Below are 17,324 nucleotides of genomic sequence, written 5' to 3'. Positions count from 1 at the left end.
CTAGTAGCCCTGTTTTTTAGTGAATGACAGTTTGAATGGTGATAAAAACCCTTTTGCAAATGTCTACATAATCAACCAACCTACAGGCTGTAAGCACATGTGAAAGAGTGCATAAATTTCATGCAAGGACCCATCCTTTCTTTGTACGACAATGTATAAACTACATCCTCCAAAACTGGCAGATGTTCAGTCAGCAACTTAGGCAACTTAAAGAAGTCCAGACGCTTTTTTTTGCAAGCTCCTTTGACTGTCAGTATAGGACGCAAACATCAACACAACACCACCAGAAGATTGTGATGTGGCCCAATGGTCTGACCCACAGATAATATGAAATACTTTGCTGCCAAAGAAGAACTTCACTACACATAAGTAAGACAGGAAATCATTAACTGTTAGCCACAGACTGTAGGGTCAGTGGGTCTGACTGTATTTCAATGTTGAATCCCGACCTTCATATCCCCTGTGGACCTTGATATCCCTGCTTGTTCAACAACAAGAAACCAAAAACTGTATCATGCATGAACTCAAATTGAGGTAAATATGACACTGCTGATAGAAAGTCCTCATTCCTGTCCCATAATGCGCTAGGAAATCAGAGGGAAAAGGCCAATACAGAACTTGCTGGAGAATCATCAGAATTTTACATTTTCTTTAACATCAAGTTATCTAGTAGAAGTGGTCTGTAAATGAATGGTTATCTTTTAAAAAAAAAAGCAACCTGTAAACAGCTCAATCAGGAAAAACTGGGACTCCAAGTCTGACATTACAAAGATTATGAGGCCCCCTTTAATCTGATGCATGTGCTTCAACTCAGAGAACCAAAAATGGCTGTGTTAGCTTAGCTTTACCAGCAATTTGTACTGGAATGGGAGAAATTCCTTCATGTGTTCAGCCATGAAGTAACAACCGTAAATAATCATAAATAATATGGGGTGACCTTAATGGGTTCCTGAATGAAAGAAGAAATTTCATTCACGTAGACACCTTTTCTGATTTTATTAAAGAAATGGAGGGCAAATGCAAGCTACCTGAGGAAAAAAAAAAGAGCTGGAGTACGAAAACGAAAATATTGAAGCAACAGAAGGCAGGTGTGAATAAAGTTAACGATGCACACATCCAAGCTGAAGTACTCAAGGAGCAGAAGGAATTTCAGAGTAAGAAACATCTGGAGGAGATAAGAACTGGAGCAGAAATACAAAGATCTGGAGGAGAAGGATAAACTTTCCTGTATGCAGCCTTAAGAGCTGGAGAACATAAAAAGTCAGTATGCACAGCTGGAGAAAAAAAATAAACAGCTGGAGCTCAAACACCAAATAATGGAGAAAAAGATCCATCTGGAAGTATCAGAACTGGAAACAAAGTTAAAAGATGCACACATCATTGAAATAGAGGATGATTGCAAGCAAAATCTGGAAAACTGGAGGAAATGCTGAAATATTCAAAGAAAAGATGCAACTGGAAACTGAGCACAAAGAAATGGAGATCAAAAAGTTTGAGTTGGGTTGGCAATGTGTCGGGTTCTTTAATCAACTCCCCAGCTTGAATAATTCTGTTGGGTTATAGTTTGGGTAGCTTTGATCAAATATTAGTTCAAACTTTTACTATCATCCTCCATCTATCAGCCACATCTTGCTAGCGCTGGTTCATGTTATAGCAGTCTTCATATAAAAATGTGTTAAACAAAAAAAAAAGAAAAATGCTGTTGCCAAGCTACATTCACTACATAATGACATTTGGGGAAAGCACTGCTTTCATCTAATTCTCGTATTTACAGCATTAAAGTAGACTTTAGCAGTTTTATCAACTAAATAAACACTGCATTTTGTTAGATTACATACATTGGGGGGGTTACTGTGTAGGACCAATGACACTATTTACCAAGAGTCAGACTCCATATTTTCACTTTGCAGTGGGTCATTCCCCTCTTTGGGCTCACTCACTGCAGGTCATTTGAACTGTGTACTGCTGCTTAAAGATGCGGATTTTGTTTGTTCACATGACATAGAGTAGAGAAGGGCACATGAGCTAAGAAGATGAGCTGGATCATTCATATTTCCATTGAGGTTAGTGCTATCACGCACAGGGGAAGACAACAGCACTGCAATCAGGTGAGTCTCTTCTTTTAAAATGCCTGTGTGATGCAAAAATCTTTGTACTTGTTCGGTTTGATTATCTGTCTCAATTTCTTTCTTTGATAAAGTGACAGGTTTCAATGATAGATAGATAGATAGATAGGTAAAGCTGAAGTCATATTATCACAGCACAAATATGAGTAAGAACAGCTGACTGTGTGTGAGTGTATCCATACAACAGGAATAACTACCAATCATATAGTGGATAATGGAATTACAAAATTCCATATAATGTTACACAGTCACTTAAGGAGAAGGAGGTATTTTAAAGAAATACAAAAAAACTACAATATTCAGACTATTATAATATTTAAAAGATCTCCAAAACTCTTCACAGCAACGATAGAAAGGAAAGTGTTCCTTTAAAGCACGGTGGAATAAATAGGTTAAGCTCATTAAGGTGCATTAATATGTCCTGTTGCTTGAGCTTTATAAACAGCGTGGTGTTACTGCTGTTGATAATCCTTAACTGCAGTGTGGCTGGCATTAAGCCCCTGAATACAGGTGTAAATATAGACTCTTAGATTTAAAACCTGCAGCTCAATAAACTAGATTGTGCCAGGACATACAATTCCATATCTAAGCATGTCTTGAAAGAATTATTAAATAATTATACAAATTATTTTGTGATGTTCATAGTAAATGTACAATACGTGTTTAAATAGCTGTTGAGGAATTTGCAAACATCTCACAGTCCTTGTCAGAAATTAGTTTGATGAGTTCAGGCAGAATGAAGATAAATCAGAATTTAAGGCAGACTTGCATTATGATGACATTACTTTTTTTCCTTTGTCAGAAGAAACGTCTGTACTTGACCTGAATAGGAGAGAAAAGCTACCAAAACACAAAGTAATTTAAAAACAAAAACAGAAAAAAACAGGACGTATAAATTAATGGATGGACGGATAAACGTATTTCTATTTTTGGTCCATTTTAAGCCTGCTGTTGTTGTGATCCCGACCAGATCAGCAGCTAAACAAATCCTACATTTTGAGATTTTTGGTCATATATCAAAACTAAGAAGACACAGTTTAGTTAATTTCACCAGAAATTTGTTATGAACATCCACCACCTAAGTAGTGCTTACTTGAAAAGGCCTTTAATAGTACCCCATAGTCCTTTTATATAAAATAAAAAGGGTTTCATTTTCAGTGTGTGAAACTCTGTCAGTCATTCTTTACTCATTATTGTCAAAGCCAAACTTGCACTTTTCACTGCCTTTGTTGCTACACATTTTAAAATTTTTGTGTTTTTTCTTTTCTTTTCTTTTGCTTTTTGCAATTATTGGTGCACAACAGCAGACAAGATGGCAACACAGGGCACTTGTGTGGATGAGTCCTAATGTATAGCTTGATACTGAAGTCTGTATTATCGGGTTCCTTGCATCAAAATCTAATTTAAGAACTTTAAGGTTCAGTTACTGTACTGTTACTAGACAAAAATAAATGCTATACTGCACTGTAAAAAAAAAGAAAGAAAAACTGCACAAAAATCACATCGCACACTGGTAATTTTCTGCTAGTACACTGTTTTTAACAGATAATGCACTAGAGGTTTCTGTAAATAGTAAAATTAGACAATGCATTGTACGATAATACCGTATCGTTGCCAAATGTCGCAGATATAATGTTAACTAAAAAGGCATTTTCTTAGCCTTTTCTTAGTTTCTTTCTTTCTTATAGTTTCTAACAGCAGTAATAATAATAATAACAATTACTAGCACTGACACTTATATGCCTCAATGACACTCATGTCTCTTATTTAAATTTTATTAAAAGGCAACGGAGACAGAACACCACAAACTGCTTCAAAGACGTTTCAACATGGAAGCAAGAGGTCCTAGACGCAGCCCTCAAATTCTACGTTCTGATGATGACAGTGGTCTGTGGATGAAGATGGATTCAAACCATGTGAGCAACCACACGGAGAATTTTTCAGCGACCTCTGAAGACGAAATCACAATGATCTCTGCTGCTCCGACTGCTATAATGAGGTACTACAGTGTGATGGATGATGAAGGTGCAGATGATGTCTTCATCCCTCAACCACCTCCTCCTCCTCCACCTCGCACGGCTACATCGCTGCAAGCAGAGAAAAGCACAGGTGCAACAGCAAGTAAGTCTGGTGTGACCCTTTCAGTTGACGCAACAGAGGCTGAAGCTAATCCAAGAGGCTTAGACTTGTCTCATAGTGAGGAGCAGTTAATGGTAGCACGAAACGAGCTGGATGAAGAGGTGACTGCAAGTGCAGTGCAGTTGTCTATGGCCAACATATCCAATGAACAAGACTCCACTCCACCAACTTATCAAGAACAACAATCCATGGATGTGACTGGTTGTCTGATGGAAACTGGTTATGATACAGATCAAAGACCTTACGGGAATAATGCAACAGAGAATGACAAACCTGAGGACATTGTAATTATAAGTGAAGAACAGGGAAACTGCTGGGAAGCCAAAAAGGAGGAAGACAATTACCCAAAACAAACACATTCAAACCACAGAGAAGACTCTGAGAATCAGATCCATTTAGACAAAGGCGGAGACAAAATAAAACACAAGGACATTGGTGATTTTGATGAAACAGACTCAAAACTATTAAGAGAAAGTATAACTATCGAGAGTGTGGAGGCAAATTCCGATGATGATTTCAAGCTCTGTAAATGCAACCAAAACAGTACCGATACAGCAACCAGTCAGGCACAGGCTGCTGACTTCCAAGCAGATACGGACAAAGACAATGAAGAGCATGATGACCGTACATCTTTGGACTATAACCTCATAAAGTATGACTGTGTGGGGAAAGAAAGCGGCAGCACAGAAATGCAAGTGCTATCCAGCTCCAAAGGTTCTGAAGAAAGAGAGACAATGGGGGAGCAAGAGGATGGAAGCAGGAAAATATCTACTGATATCCAACAAGGTGAGCAACTGCTTCATCGTCTGCAGCTGGTACAGCTACGACATGATGTGAAAATGTCAGAGAATGCTGATACCCAACAGCAGGCTGTCATGATGGATGAAAAAAAGGGCATGTTTGGGACTGAAAAAGAGAATATACCTAGTGAAGAAGAGAGGGAAGAAGGCAGATTTGAAACTCATAAGGAAGATGAAGAAAAGGTGAGCCTGATGGAAAAGGAAAATAATGAGGACAAAGACATTCAAACAAGAGCAAGGACATCTTCATCCACAATTCCAGGAGAGTCAGAAGAAGACCAGAGGATTGTCAGAATAGATCCGAGTGGCTCTAATGACAATCAGAGTGATAGCTGGGAGCCTACAGATTTGTCTCCCAGTAATCCTCATGAAACTTCTAATGAAATTCCATTTCTTTCCACTGGACACCGATTTTCAGCTGCTGAAACCTACATGGAGAGGCAGCTCCATGAGGCAGCCCAGGGGAAGCAGATGCTGCAGAGAGCTGGAGGTGTTTTCAATCTTGCAGAAAATCCAGATGTGCTGGAGATTCCCTTTAAAACAGATATCTCTCTTGAGTCACTCACTACCAAGGTAGGTACAAGCCAATGCAACGAGTGGCAATTCTCTGAACAGAAGATGCTCAAAGAGATAAGTCAGGATATTCAAAGAGAACTAGTGCTGGTCAATCAAGGTAAAATCCCAGGGGGGTACAGCAAAGGAGAGATCCGCCAGTTAAAAGAGACAAAACTGCTGTTTGAAGCCTTCCAGCAGGACAATCCGGAGGGTCCAACAAGACACCGTAAATCCCCCACAACTCTGAGGAAAGATCACATTTACCCTTCAGTGCTAGAGCGCACACGTAGCCTTGAGATGCTTTCCCTCAAAACTTGTCCTGTTTCTAGAGCACATTCCCTCAGGCTGTACCAATCTGCAAATCTTGAGAAGGAAAAAAGTCCTGACAGCATCAGATCAAAGAGCCCAACTGGAGGTTCACGAGACAAAACTCGCTTATCCCCTTACCCAAAACAAGACAAACACATTCGCCTGTACAGAAGCATGGACTCTATAAGCAATAACGTCTCTACGTTAGCTGTCGAGGGTAAAGCAAAGGCAGCAAATGCAAACAAAGAGTCTTCGATCCTCAAGCAGAACCCATTCTTCAAATTGCGTCCAGCCCTGGCTCTGCAACCAGAGGTAGAGAAGGACATCCGAGAAGCCAAAGAAAGAGAAGAGGAGCTGCGCAAGCAGAGATGCACTCTGTATGGAGAGAAGAGACAGAATAGTGAAGATGAACAAAAGTCACAAACACTCCCAACAGGTTAGTATGCACCTGTTTAACATCAGTTTTATACTACTTAGCAAAGTCCTTAACCTCCTAAGACCTGAACTTTCATGGCATGCATTTTTAATTTCTCTTTGCTATTTGGGCTGATTGGGACCTGATAATTGTAAAAACAAAGAATTGCCATATTTTCTTTTACCTGATTTTTGTTTCTGAGAAAAATTACATTCACATATGAGGACATTTGTTTTAAATTTCGATAGAACAGTGGCAGTATAATGTCCTCGTAAGTGGATATCAGGCCCTTGTAGAGCAAAATTTTGTATTTTAGTCTAGACAGCCCAAAATGTGATGTCTACATATGTGGACGCTAGGTCCTAGGAGGTTAAGGACAGCTTTTTATACTATTTACTAAGGAACATTACTATATAATATAATTTTGGCATGATTTGACTTTTACTCGACTAAAGAGTACTCCAAAGTTTTCACAGAAAAATATACTTTTTACTCGACTACAACTATTTGACATGTGAGTGCCTTCCATCAGTGATAAGCAATTGCATGAGCTCTAACCTAATTTGCTCATTTAGCTAAACATTGCTGACAATGTGAAGCATAAAATCTCTAAAACCTCATCAAGAGAAAACAAGAGCCATTTAGGTCTTTATTCATCCCACATGCTTTTTGACACTTAGTCTGAACACTTTAATGAATGCTTCTCAACATTAGCATCACATAGTTTCATCCCAGACATGTTATCAACAACTCACTGTCACCCCTGTCACTGATGGTTAAGGGCACATCATGCTGTCAGCTGTCTGATCTAAACGTTGGCTGAGGGAGAACATGAATGGCACTACCTGGAAAATTCTAGTTTGGTTATAGCCTGGTGCAAATAAAAATCAGTTCAGCCCGCTGAAATACCTATTTGAAAGAACTATATGAAATGTAGCTTGTGTGCATTTTTTTCTCCTGTTGCATGAGAACTCAGAAATCAAGGGAGTGTGTCAATAAGTATCACCATGTTAGAATTTAATCATCAGCAGCTGTTGTTGAAGATTGAGTTGATTCCAAGTCATGCTGAAAAAGCTACAAATGACAGTAATATGTGGAATGGTAAAATGGTAAATGGCCTGTATTTATATAGCGCTTTACTAGTCCCTAAGGACTCCAAAGCGCTTTACATATCCAGTCATCCACCCATTCACACACACATTCACAAGCAAGAAAGAGTCATTCCTAAGGTCAAATAAGCTGTTTTGTGTTATCCTAAACATTTACAACAGGAAACTTTGTACTTGTTTAACCCAGATACACTGATAAAGCCCGACAAGACAAAAAATTTCACCCTGAAAATATTAACATGATATGAAAAATAATACAAAATAAGCCTAGAATCCTTTACGTGCATATCAAAAACAAAGGTTTGTGAAACATTTTTGAAAGAATTGGTCGTTCTAGATATGTAAGTGGTATCATTGCAATGTACAAGCGTCCAGCTGACTTTGTGATTGCTACACATATAGTATGCTAAATGAATGACACCGAAGTTGCGTGTGTCTGGGAAAGCATTGGCATCTTTACTATTTGCTGAGCCATTTAGAAGGCATGGAAATAAAGAAGCTCAATTACCTACTTTCATTACAATGGAACTGTGTAGATTCTCAGAACTACCCTAAAACTTCTAAAATCAGTCAAAGCAGTAGAGAGCTGCTAATCTTACCAAATACAGTAGCTTAGCTACTTAGCTACTTAGTTGTTCTTTTTCTCTTTCTGTCCTACAGACATCAGGAAACAGTCACGGGGGAAACTGGAGCGGGTTTGGCCACCTCCTTCTAAAAAGGACCAGATAAAACTGGAGCAGATAGAGGTGATTCACCTGCAACAAGCCTTAATTCTACATTTACTGTTTTCTTCATTGTTCTGTAAAACTATAGGTTGTATTGCTAAACACTGGCAAGAACAGAGGATTATAAAAGGGTTATGTTTTGTGTATTGCACTGAGTTCCATACAGAAGCATTGAAAAGTGTTGCTACAGAGCTCAGATTTTCAAATTGTGTAATACTAAACAAATACTAAAACAAATAAAAGAAAAAGTATCCTCTTTGTTGTACAAATGCTTGGATAAGTATAATTGATTGTGAATTGAGAAAGCAGGAGCTAATCTCTCACTCTAAATCCAGGTTGTTTTTGTTTTTCTTCATCTTATCTCACAGCAGGAGCCAAAAGTTCACCGAGCAGGAGGACAGAAAGCTTCTCTCTGGCAACGCTGGGAGTCAGGCCTGATCAACGGGAAGCCGTCAAAAGAAAAGAAGTGATGTTATATGTCCTGGTTCTTCAACACTACAAACAGAATATCAGCAGCGCTAGACTTATAGTCAAAATAACCCAAATTGTTATGCTAGTCCCAGCTTCAATACTTCCTCGCTTTGTATCTGTGACAAATATGCTTTTTTGTATCTTTATTATTATTTTAAAAAAATAACAATACCAGTCCATAGATTATGTTAGGAAAAGCTCTTGGACCAAAACAGCCACTGTTCCAGCTGGTCCAGGAAATGACTTTGCTAGAATGCTGGCTAGCATTAGCAGCAACTTCCTGAGAACGCTGGCTAGCATTAGCAGCAACTTCCTGCTCTGTCAGATTTAGAAAAGTTTACACTTTCAGTTGACAGTTCAACAAAAGAGAAGTCCAATCTTATGGAACAACATGGTTTATACTTTTTTTCAAAAATAAATATTGTACCATAAACACAACTGTCAGTTATGTAGACAACACTATAAAACTATTTAAGCTAGCCTACTTGTATGGAAAAAAAACTCACAAAATATCCTTTGTGAATGTAGCATGCCTAAATCTTCAAGGGTTAACTTAGCAAGAACAAGCAATACGAATAAGAATTAAATTATGGGATGTATGGGATATATTCTTGAGCACAATACTAATAAAGGAACAAGCTGCTTCACACTTTTTTAGCTTTGGTGAGTGTCTTGGTTTATGAAAGTCTATTTCCAAAATGCCCCTAAGCAATAGGTTTCATAGGTTGGATGCACTGGTTCTGGCTGCTCCCGTCACTGTGCAATGTCTGAAGGGACTGTTTACTAAACCACTTTTACTCTTGAATTTACTCTGAGGCCACAAAGAGGAGATTACACTGATCACAGCTGCTTTTTTCTGTATAGCTTGATGTATCATTTGTGGGTTTTGTTGCATATTTTCTAACAAACCTAAAGATCATCCAAAGACCAGAAAATCCTAAATGGAGAATGATAATAATAATGATTATTCAAAATAAATTTACACCACTTAATCCATTGAACTGGAATGTTTTGATGCCCTCTAGAGGTTGTTTCATCTTGGAGTTGATTCCAAATTCAAGCTGGTTAAATAGAATTAAAGAGAATAGAATCAAAGAAGATAAACTTAACAAAGGCTTTATTGATTGGCCTGCAGTCACGTTTACAAGGGAGCACCTGGTTTCTAATCTCGACACAGACAGAAGTACACAGCTTAGCCTGTCTAAGTACCATCTGCCACCCCCACTGAGTCTGCCAAAAGAGGAAAGACTTTCACTCTGCCCTTCCTGGCTTGGATATCCCAGTGTTAATTGGCTACCACTGTGATCATCCTATGAGCAGTAAGCGGTACCAAGGCCAAGGTATCAGTGGTTTGCATTTTAACATAGATGCACTAAACATCTATAACATCCAAAAATGTTGGCCTTTGAAAGTCTTTACACATGCATGAAGCCCGGCTTTATCTGGTTGGGTCTGGATGTGTAAGAGCGAGTGGCTGTACTTGTCTGTCAATGGCACCATTTGACACAAATATTTAGGACACTTCTCAAACTGAAACCTTTTGCTTTATGCAGTATTTAAATGTACTTATTAGTAATTACACATTTTCCTTTTCCAAGACCTCTGGGTGTGCTCACATGTAGTGCATGTCCTGGGAATAAATTACAATGTTTGGGTGTGATGTATGGAAATATGGGGACATTTTGAATTGTTAGTCTGTTTTTGATCTTATGTTAGACGTGATGTCTAAAAAAAATACACTCATCTGCCAATCCATTAGGTACCTATTTTACAGCTGGTTAACACAAATATATAATCAGCCAAACACATGACAGAAACTCCATGCACTTAAGGATAGTGAAGATAAATTTCAATATGATCATCTAAATGGGGAAGAAAAAAAGTGATTTAAGTAACTTTAAACAGCATGGCTGTTGGTGCCAGATGGGCTGATGTGAGTGTTTAGAAACTTCTGATTTATTTAGATTTTCCCACACAATCAGTTTTTACAGAGGATGGTTAAAAAACAGATTTCTGGGTGAAAATACCTTGTAGATACCAGAGATCAGAGGAGAAACAGAGGAGAAGCTGGAAGGCAACAGTATCTCAAATAACCATGCACTGCAACAAAGATATGGAAAAGAACATCACTGAACGCACGACACATCAAACCTTGAAGCAGATGGGCTACAGCAGCAAAAGACCAAACGAAGTCCTGTCAGGTAAGAACATGAAACTGAGGCTACAATTCATACGAGCTTACCAAAATTAGAAAATATAAGATTCAAAAAACATTGCCTGATCTCATGAGGCTCCATTTCTGCGTAACATTCAGACGGTAGGGTCAGAATTTGGTGTAGACAACATGAGAGCATGGATCCATCCTGTCTCGTATCAACAGTTCCACAGCTGCTGGTGGGTATATTTTCTTATCAGCTTATCAGCCCTTAAGTACCAACTGAACCACAGCCTACACAAGTACTGTTGCTGACTATGTCCATTGCTTCATGATCACCGTGTATCCATATGTTGGTCGCTGCTTCCAGCAGGATAACACCTCAAACTGGTTTCTTTTACAAGACAGTGAGTTCACGATACTTAAATGGTGTTCAGTCACATCTCAATCCAGCAGAGCATCTTTGGGATGTGGTGATGCGCATCATGGATGCGCTGCTGACAAATCTGCAGCAACTTTATGATGCTGTCATGTCAATGTGGACCAGACTCTCTGAGGAATGTTTCCAGCACCTTGTTGAATCTATGCCATGAAGAATTAAGGCAAGGTGTACCTTATAAAGTGGCCGGAGAGTGAATATATGAGTATTTTCTTTAGTATTTGGGTGAGTTTTTCGTGTGGAGATGTAAAAATACACTTATTATTTTATTGTTTTATATTAAAAGGCAGTCACATGCTCACACTGAACATGAATTAATTTACACCCAATGTGGACGTAAATATGCATTATTACAAAAACCTGAAGAGGGCAGTAAAACCTTAATAATATTAGGCTGTATTTCAAGCCATCTAACTGAAATAACCTTATATGTCAGAACTTTAGCCTACAGTGTAAGTAATGACTCAAATCAAGTGTAAACATGGTTATTTCCCTGTACTTAAAATAACAATGAAACAACAACAACTTTGACTTGTCTCCAGTGACACAGTAAGACCCTCATCCCTGACCCAAAACCAGTAAGATGCCTCCAGGCTGAAGTCTCTGGGTTGTTTCAGTTCGTTTCTTATACAGGGGATGAAGTCACTTCAATGGAAGGCATATGCTGAGAAAATACAGTTGTTATGTAACCTCGGTAATTTATCCAATGATGAGTCACTTGCTTGACAGAACTAGAGCCACCAGCTTTAATGCAGTATCAAATTTATCTACAGTACGTTGAATAAAAAGTTGCTTAATGGAACATCTGCGTCATTTTTTTTTCTTTTGCAAAAGCATGTGGGTGGTAATTTCTTCAGATGTTTGGCTAACACTGTGAGTCATTCATGAGGGCTGTCATGTTCAGAACGCAGTCGGGCCACGTTGTTCTAAAAAAGAAACAAACTCTGCACCCCGTGAAAAACAACACGTCAGACGATTAATCTCCCTGTAATGTTATCTGTTTCTGAAGAACACCTAAATCTTTCTGTTCTAAGAAATACTGCGGCAGCGGAATAAACTGTCCCTGAAAAGGAAGATTTAAGAGGGAAACTAATCTGTTGAGGTTGACACATGACGTTCCCACATCTCTTGGGAACCACAACAGAATTTTGATTGCTTCTTTCAGTGTATCTGTGTAACTCCACAAACCTCTGCCAGGAAGCAGATTTAAAAAAAAGAAAAAAAAAGTTGGCAGTTTAAGAAGAAATGCCATACAGAGAGACAGTGGGGCCTAAATGAACACACTCGATTCTATTATTGTATCCCACTCTAGCTGGAGTGCACGAACGCCAAGAGCTCTGATAGAGGAGAACAGTGACGACTGTGACATCACTGCTCCTTCAGCGCTGTGAGACGGGGCTCGACTCGGCTCTGCACCAGCAGCAGCAACCTAAGGCGATGGACAGATGATGGATGACTCATTCTCCGCCACCCACACCACTTCCAGTCGTCAAGAAACTCTCACCGGGCCCCACACGGTGATCTGGTCGCCCCGAGGGGAAGGATAGACAAGTAGTTGTGATGTTCAAGTAAGAAAGAAAGTTACCGCATTTTATTCCCCAGATGATGGAGATATAAATAAGGTTTTTTAAAAAACAAATGCACGCAATGAGTCAGCTCTTAAGACATCATAACACATTTGAAAGTGAGTATACATAAAAAGTGCTCTGTAAAAGGGCAATAAACAGTCTGTTAAAGGTATTGAATTTGTTTCTTGAATATGATGTTTAAATGTAATGGATAATTAGTGGAAAAGAAAACTAGAAATAACAGGTGAATGAGTAAAACCGTTCTTATTGTACAGTTATGATTACAGTCTCTCTCACGACCTTCATACCCTTTTGTATTCGATGAATTTAACAAAAAACGAACACAGTCATAGATGATGGTGACTAATATTGGGATTGCTTTTGTTTATTTTTTCAAGTTTTCATTAGATGTAGAAAGGCTCTGACATTTAATTTGTTTTTAGACAAAAAAAAATCTTATTTCTTTATATTTTCATCCAATTAGCCAGACATTATTGTAATTTTTAATTGGTCTTCAGCAATAGGTCTCCAGGCATTTACACTTATTTGCTGAATTTACACTGATTCTTAGTCCTGTCCTTGCACCTAAACATTGGTTTAAGCAGTGTTTTTTGTTAGTTAAGCCACTTTACACTGACCTATGAATCATTCAAGCAAAAAAAAAACCCTCCCAACTTAGTGTTATGACTACATATAACAGATACATTAGCAAAGAACCAGTTTTGAATTTGCATCTTTAAACGCTTTGTTGCAAAAAAGACTTGCAAAAACACATAAGTGTACCTGTTTCATTAGCTGAATCTATGAAAAATGGCAAAGATAACACAGTTTAGTATAAATCAAAGAGCTATTTGACTAAAAGCTCTTTGATTCCCAAAGAGCTATTAGTCAAAACCTTGGCATATCTGCATGGTCTGCAGTGTACATCAAAAAACAAGTGGAGGACAAAAGAAGAAGTGACAGGCTTAACAAAAACAGAACATCTACAGCAGATGAACGGTATCTGAAAGTTGTGTTCTTAAGAAACAGGAAGAAATCCAGTAAAGACCTGACACAGGACCTGAGAGATGAATCTGGCTGTTTACTGAAGCCTCATCAGAAATGCTCTCAGTGGAAGCAAGGCTGCCAAGACATCATTTGTAAGGAAGGAAGGAAACAGGATGAAAAGGATGGAGTATTTCAGATTATATAAGAACTGGACTGAAAATCAGTATGACAGGTCATATGAAGTTGTGAATCCAAAGTTGAAATTTTGGCTTCAAATTATTGTGAATAGAGCAAGGAGGTCAGGAGAGAGCTACAGCAGAGAGTGCGTACAGTCATCTTTAAAACGCGGTGGAGGCTCTGTCATGATTTGGGGCGGCATTTTAGCCAGTGGTGTTGGAGATCTTGTCAAAATTGATGGAATTATGAACGCAGAAAATTTAGATTCACCATACAGTACCATCTGGAAAGCATCTAAATGGTCTTCTTTTTACAGAGAACTTAACAAAAGGATGAAAATATCCAAAGACGAGCTTTGAAAAAGCCTAGAGAACTATTCCTGAAGACTACTTACAGGGCGATCATGGCTCAAGAGTTGGGTGTTCGCCTTGTAATCGGAAGTTGTGTTCTTGAACAAGACACTTCACCTGTTGCCTTCTGGTGGTGGTCAGAGGGCCCGGTGGCACCAGTGTCCAGCAGCCTTGCCTCTGTCAGTGTGCCCCAGGGTGGCTGTGGCTACAATGTAGCTTGCCATCACCAGTGTGTGGATGACTGAATGTGTAAAGCACTTTGGGGTCCTTAGGGACTAGTAAAACGCTATACAAATACAGGCCATCTACTTAACAAGAAAGCTGCCTAAGAGAGTTCAGGCTAAAATATTTTGCCTTACATATTGTATTTCCATGTTTGTTTGTACATGTTTCAATAAATTACTACACCTATTTCCCATTTTCCTAGAAAAATATGAAGAAATAAGGTGTGGCTCAGGACTTGCACTGTACTGTATTGTATGAACCAACAAGTGATGCAACAACTGAGCACACCTTTCATAAATGTGCTGATATTTTTAACTATATGTGCACCAGACTTAGTTTCTATGACACATTTGTTCATCAAGCCGATGGCATATAGTTAGCATGGTCACACTTTAAACTTTTTCCTTCTTTAAAAAGTCTATTTTGGATCAATTCTCTCCTGCCAAACTTCTTAGTCATCTTTTCATTCAGTACATGGGTACACAAACTTGTTTTCATGGTGCCATCTATAAATGTCATCTCCCCCACAGCTTCTGCGCTCGTGTAGCTCCATATCAGCACACTGCCCCCTCCATGCTACATGGTCGGCGCTATATGTAGTCACTTAATTAGTCGTGACCAGATCCTCTCAGCAGTTTTGTGAGCACTGGTTTTCTTCTTGGAGAGCATCTGCTGAGGTTGACTTCATGTAAAGTGACTGTCTGAGCAGTCAGTTTCCACATGCAATCCTTGGGCCAAGTCAGAAGCACTTACTGCTTTGTTGCAAGGTTACATAAACAGCAAGCCGTGTGGGTGTTATTTTTCAGGACGTTCCTTCTGTTGGTAGTATGGCTGTGTTAGTGCTTCCTCTCATATGAAGTCCCACTGGTTTCTTTTTCAAGTAATGGCAAGTCCTTACTACTTGGAGCCATATTGCATAACTCACAAGCCAATGCCAAAATTTTAAAGACCTGTAGTGTTCACAGCTTCTTTCCTAGTGAGACTTAAACACATGATGACGTTACATGTCTACCAAACCCATTTGAAATGGCACATCAAATACAATACATGTGGAACATGAATTCAGGGGATGAAGACTGCTTGACTTCATCTGTGGGATTATGTATGAGAGTGATGTATAGAAGCAACTGCCCATTGTGCGCTTATGTAAAGTATGCATATTTCATCACGTCTTCTCTTTCCACTAAGAAACATGTTCGGGCTATTTGACGTCTTCTTGAATTACTGACGTGAAATGAATGAATAAACACTGGGTGGCAGGGATCATGAGGTAAGGACAGAATAAACAGACCTCAGATGGCCCTGCTCAGTGGAGCCATTGTCCTCAACAAACCCCTCTATTTGGTTTCACTTTCCCCCTCCTCCTCGCCCTCGCTCTTTCTGTTTGCACAATAACAACTCAACTGTCTAATTCCATTATCCCACATTACAACAGTCAACAATAATATAACAAAGCGATGCACCATGAGACGATGAGTGTGTTTGTTAAAGTCGTCAGTTACTCTTGCATTGCATTGTACTCGTCTGTCTGCTTGGAGAAACATTTGCTTTTTTTAAAAGCATAAATATGCCACTCTTTGGCATATTTAAGTAAGCAAATCAAGTGTTTGTGTGTATAATTTGCACTTATCTGTTCTGTTTGTTTAGTTGTGGGTTAACTGCAAAACAGTAAAAATAAATCAGTTTAATATATTTTAAAGTGAATGAACATTTCCTTTTTTAGAAACAAACAGTTACAGAGACTTTATTCTGAATTCTACAAGTGCATTGTGCAATTTATCATTGTTATCATTAGGAAAACAGTATTTGAAGTAACTATCGGTTAATCTTTGTCCCATTCAGCTGCCATAAAATAATGCCAATTCCTTCTTAAAGCATCATGAACTAGATAAGTAACATTAGGCAACATTTTACAATAGCTGCTCTGTAACTTTCCATTTGAAGGTAGCCTTTGCACACAGCACTTATCATTTTAGATGAAAGCATAATTGATGGTTTCAGAAAGTGTTCGACCAGTGACAAGGACAATTATTACATGTAATTATATGGCTGCTTGTGCAATGAGCGGGGCTTAGTGTGACACACATTCTTTACTGTGAGTGTTCATAAGTAAATGGACAGGGTGACCTAAGGCTGCAGAGATTTCAACAATAACTGGGAAGCAAATCCTTTCACACAGCTAGGTTTTCATCTTTGAACTATTCCTTCCATCTCTGAGCCGCTGCCTGGGTTTGTTGGCTTTGAGCATCAAGGGAGCAGTTCAGTCTGGGTTAAGCCTTTTCAGCCAACTGTTCAAAGCCCTTTTTGCACGGTTTGCCTGACTAGCCGCTTCTCCTTCTGAACTGCCTCCTATTCCATTTTAGGATTTATAGGAATCCCGATCCTCTCGTTCGACTATCAAGAAAATCCACCCCCTGTATGGGATTAGGATATGGTCTGTATTACATAAAAGTGAAGATTACATCCTTGGTCAATGTTAAACCCAAAAAGGGGTCCTCCCGTGAGACAACAATAGCACTGTGGAACAGGCCGTTGTGGATACTAGGATCATAACAAAAATACTTTCCGAGTTCAACAGGATTTGTAAACTGAATAGAAGTCAGAAACATGCGGCCTGCAAAAAGATTTTTAACAAATTCCCTCCTTTGCCTCTTAAAAATGAATGAAAAAAAAAACATCAAATGAGCTGAAAAGTAGACCTACTGTGATCAGTTCCAGCTGCAATTAAATTGTTTTTGGATTGAGTAGATTTACACGATTCACAGCCCCCCCCC

General features: G+C 38.9%; 1 protein-coding gene across 3 annotated transcripts; it reads left to right on the top strand.

The window, feature by feature from the left end:
• The first annotated feature begins 1,867 nt into the window (after positions 1-1,867).
• On the top strand, positions 1,868-17,324 carry LOC146520642 (uncharacterized). Of its 3 annotated transcripts, XM_085157213.1 has the most exons (5): positions 1,870-2,108; positions 3,431-3,493; positions 3,911-6,365; positions 8,114-8,199; positions 8,547-17,324. In XM_085157213.1, the coding sequence occupies exons 3-5, from the start codon at positions 3,956-3,958 to the stop codon at positions 8,646-8,648; spliced, it is 2,598 nt and encodes an 865-aa protein (XP_085013339.1). In that variant the 5' UTR covers positions 1,870-2,108; positions 3,431-3,493; positions 3,911-3,955; the 3' UTR covers positions 8,649-17,324. The 3 variants fall into 3 exon arrangements, with proteins under 3 accessions (XP_085013338.1, XP_085013337.1, XP_085013339.1); XM_085157212.1 differs by lacking the exon at positions 3,431-3,493 and having other exon boundaries at positions 1,868-2,108; positions 8,550-17,324; XM_085157211.1 differs by lacking the exon at positions 3,431-3,493 and having other exon boundaries at positions 1,869-2,108.

Source organism: Neolamprologus multifasciatus, chromosome 4 (genome assembly GCF_963576455.1).
Source record: "Neolamprologus multifasciatus chromosome 4, fNeoMul1.2, whole genome shotgun sequence".
Lineage (NCBI taxonomy): Eukaryota > Metazoa > Chordata > Actinopteri > Cichliformes > Cichlidae > Neolamprologus > Neolamprologus multifasciatus.
The sequence above is the reverse complement of the archived record's forward strand: the minus strand, read 5'-3'. Positions and strand labels throughout refer to the sequence as shown.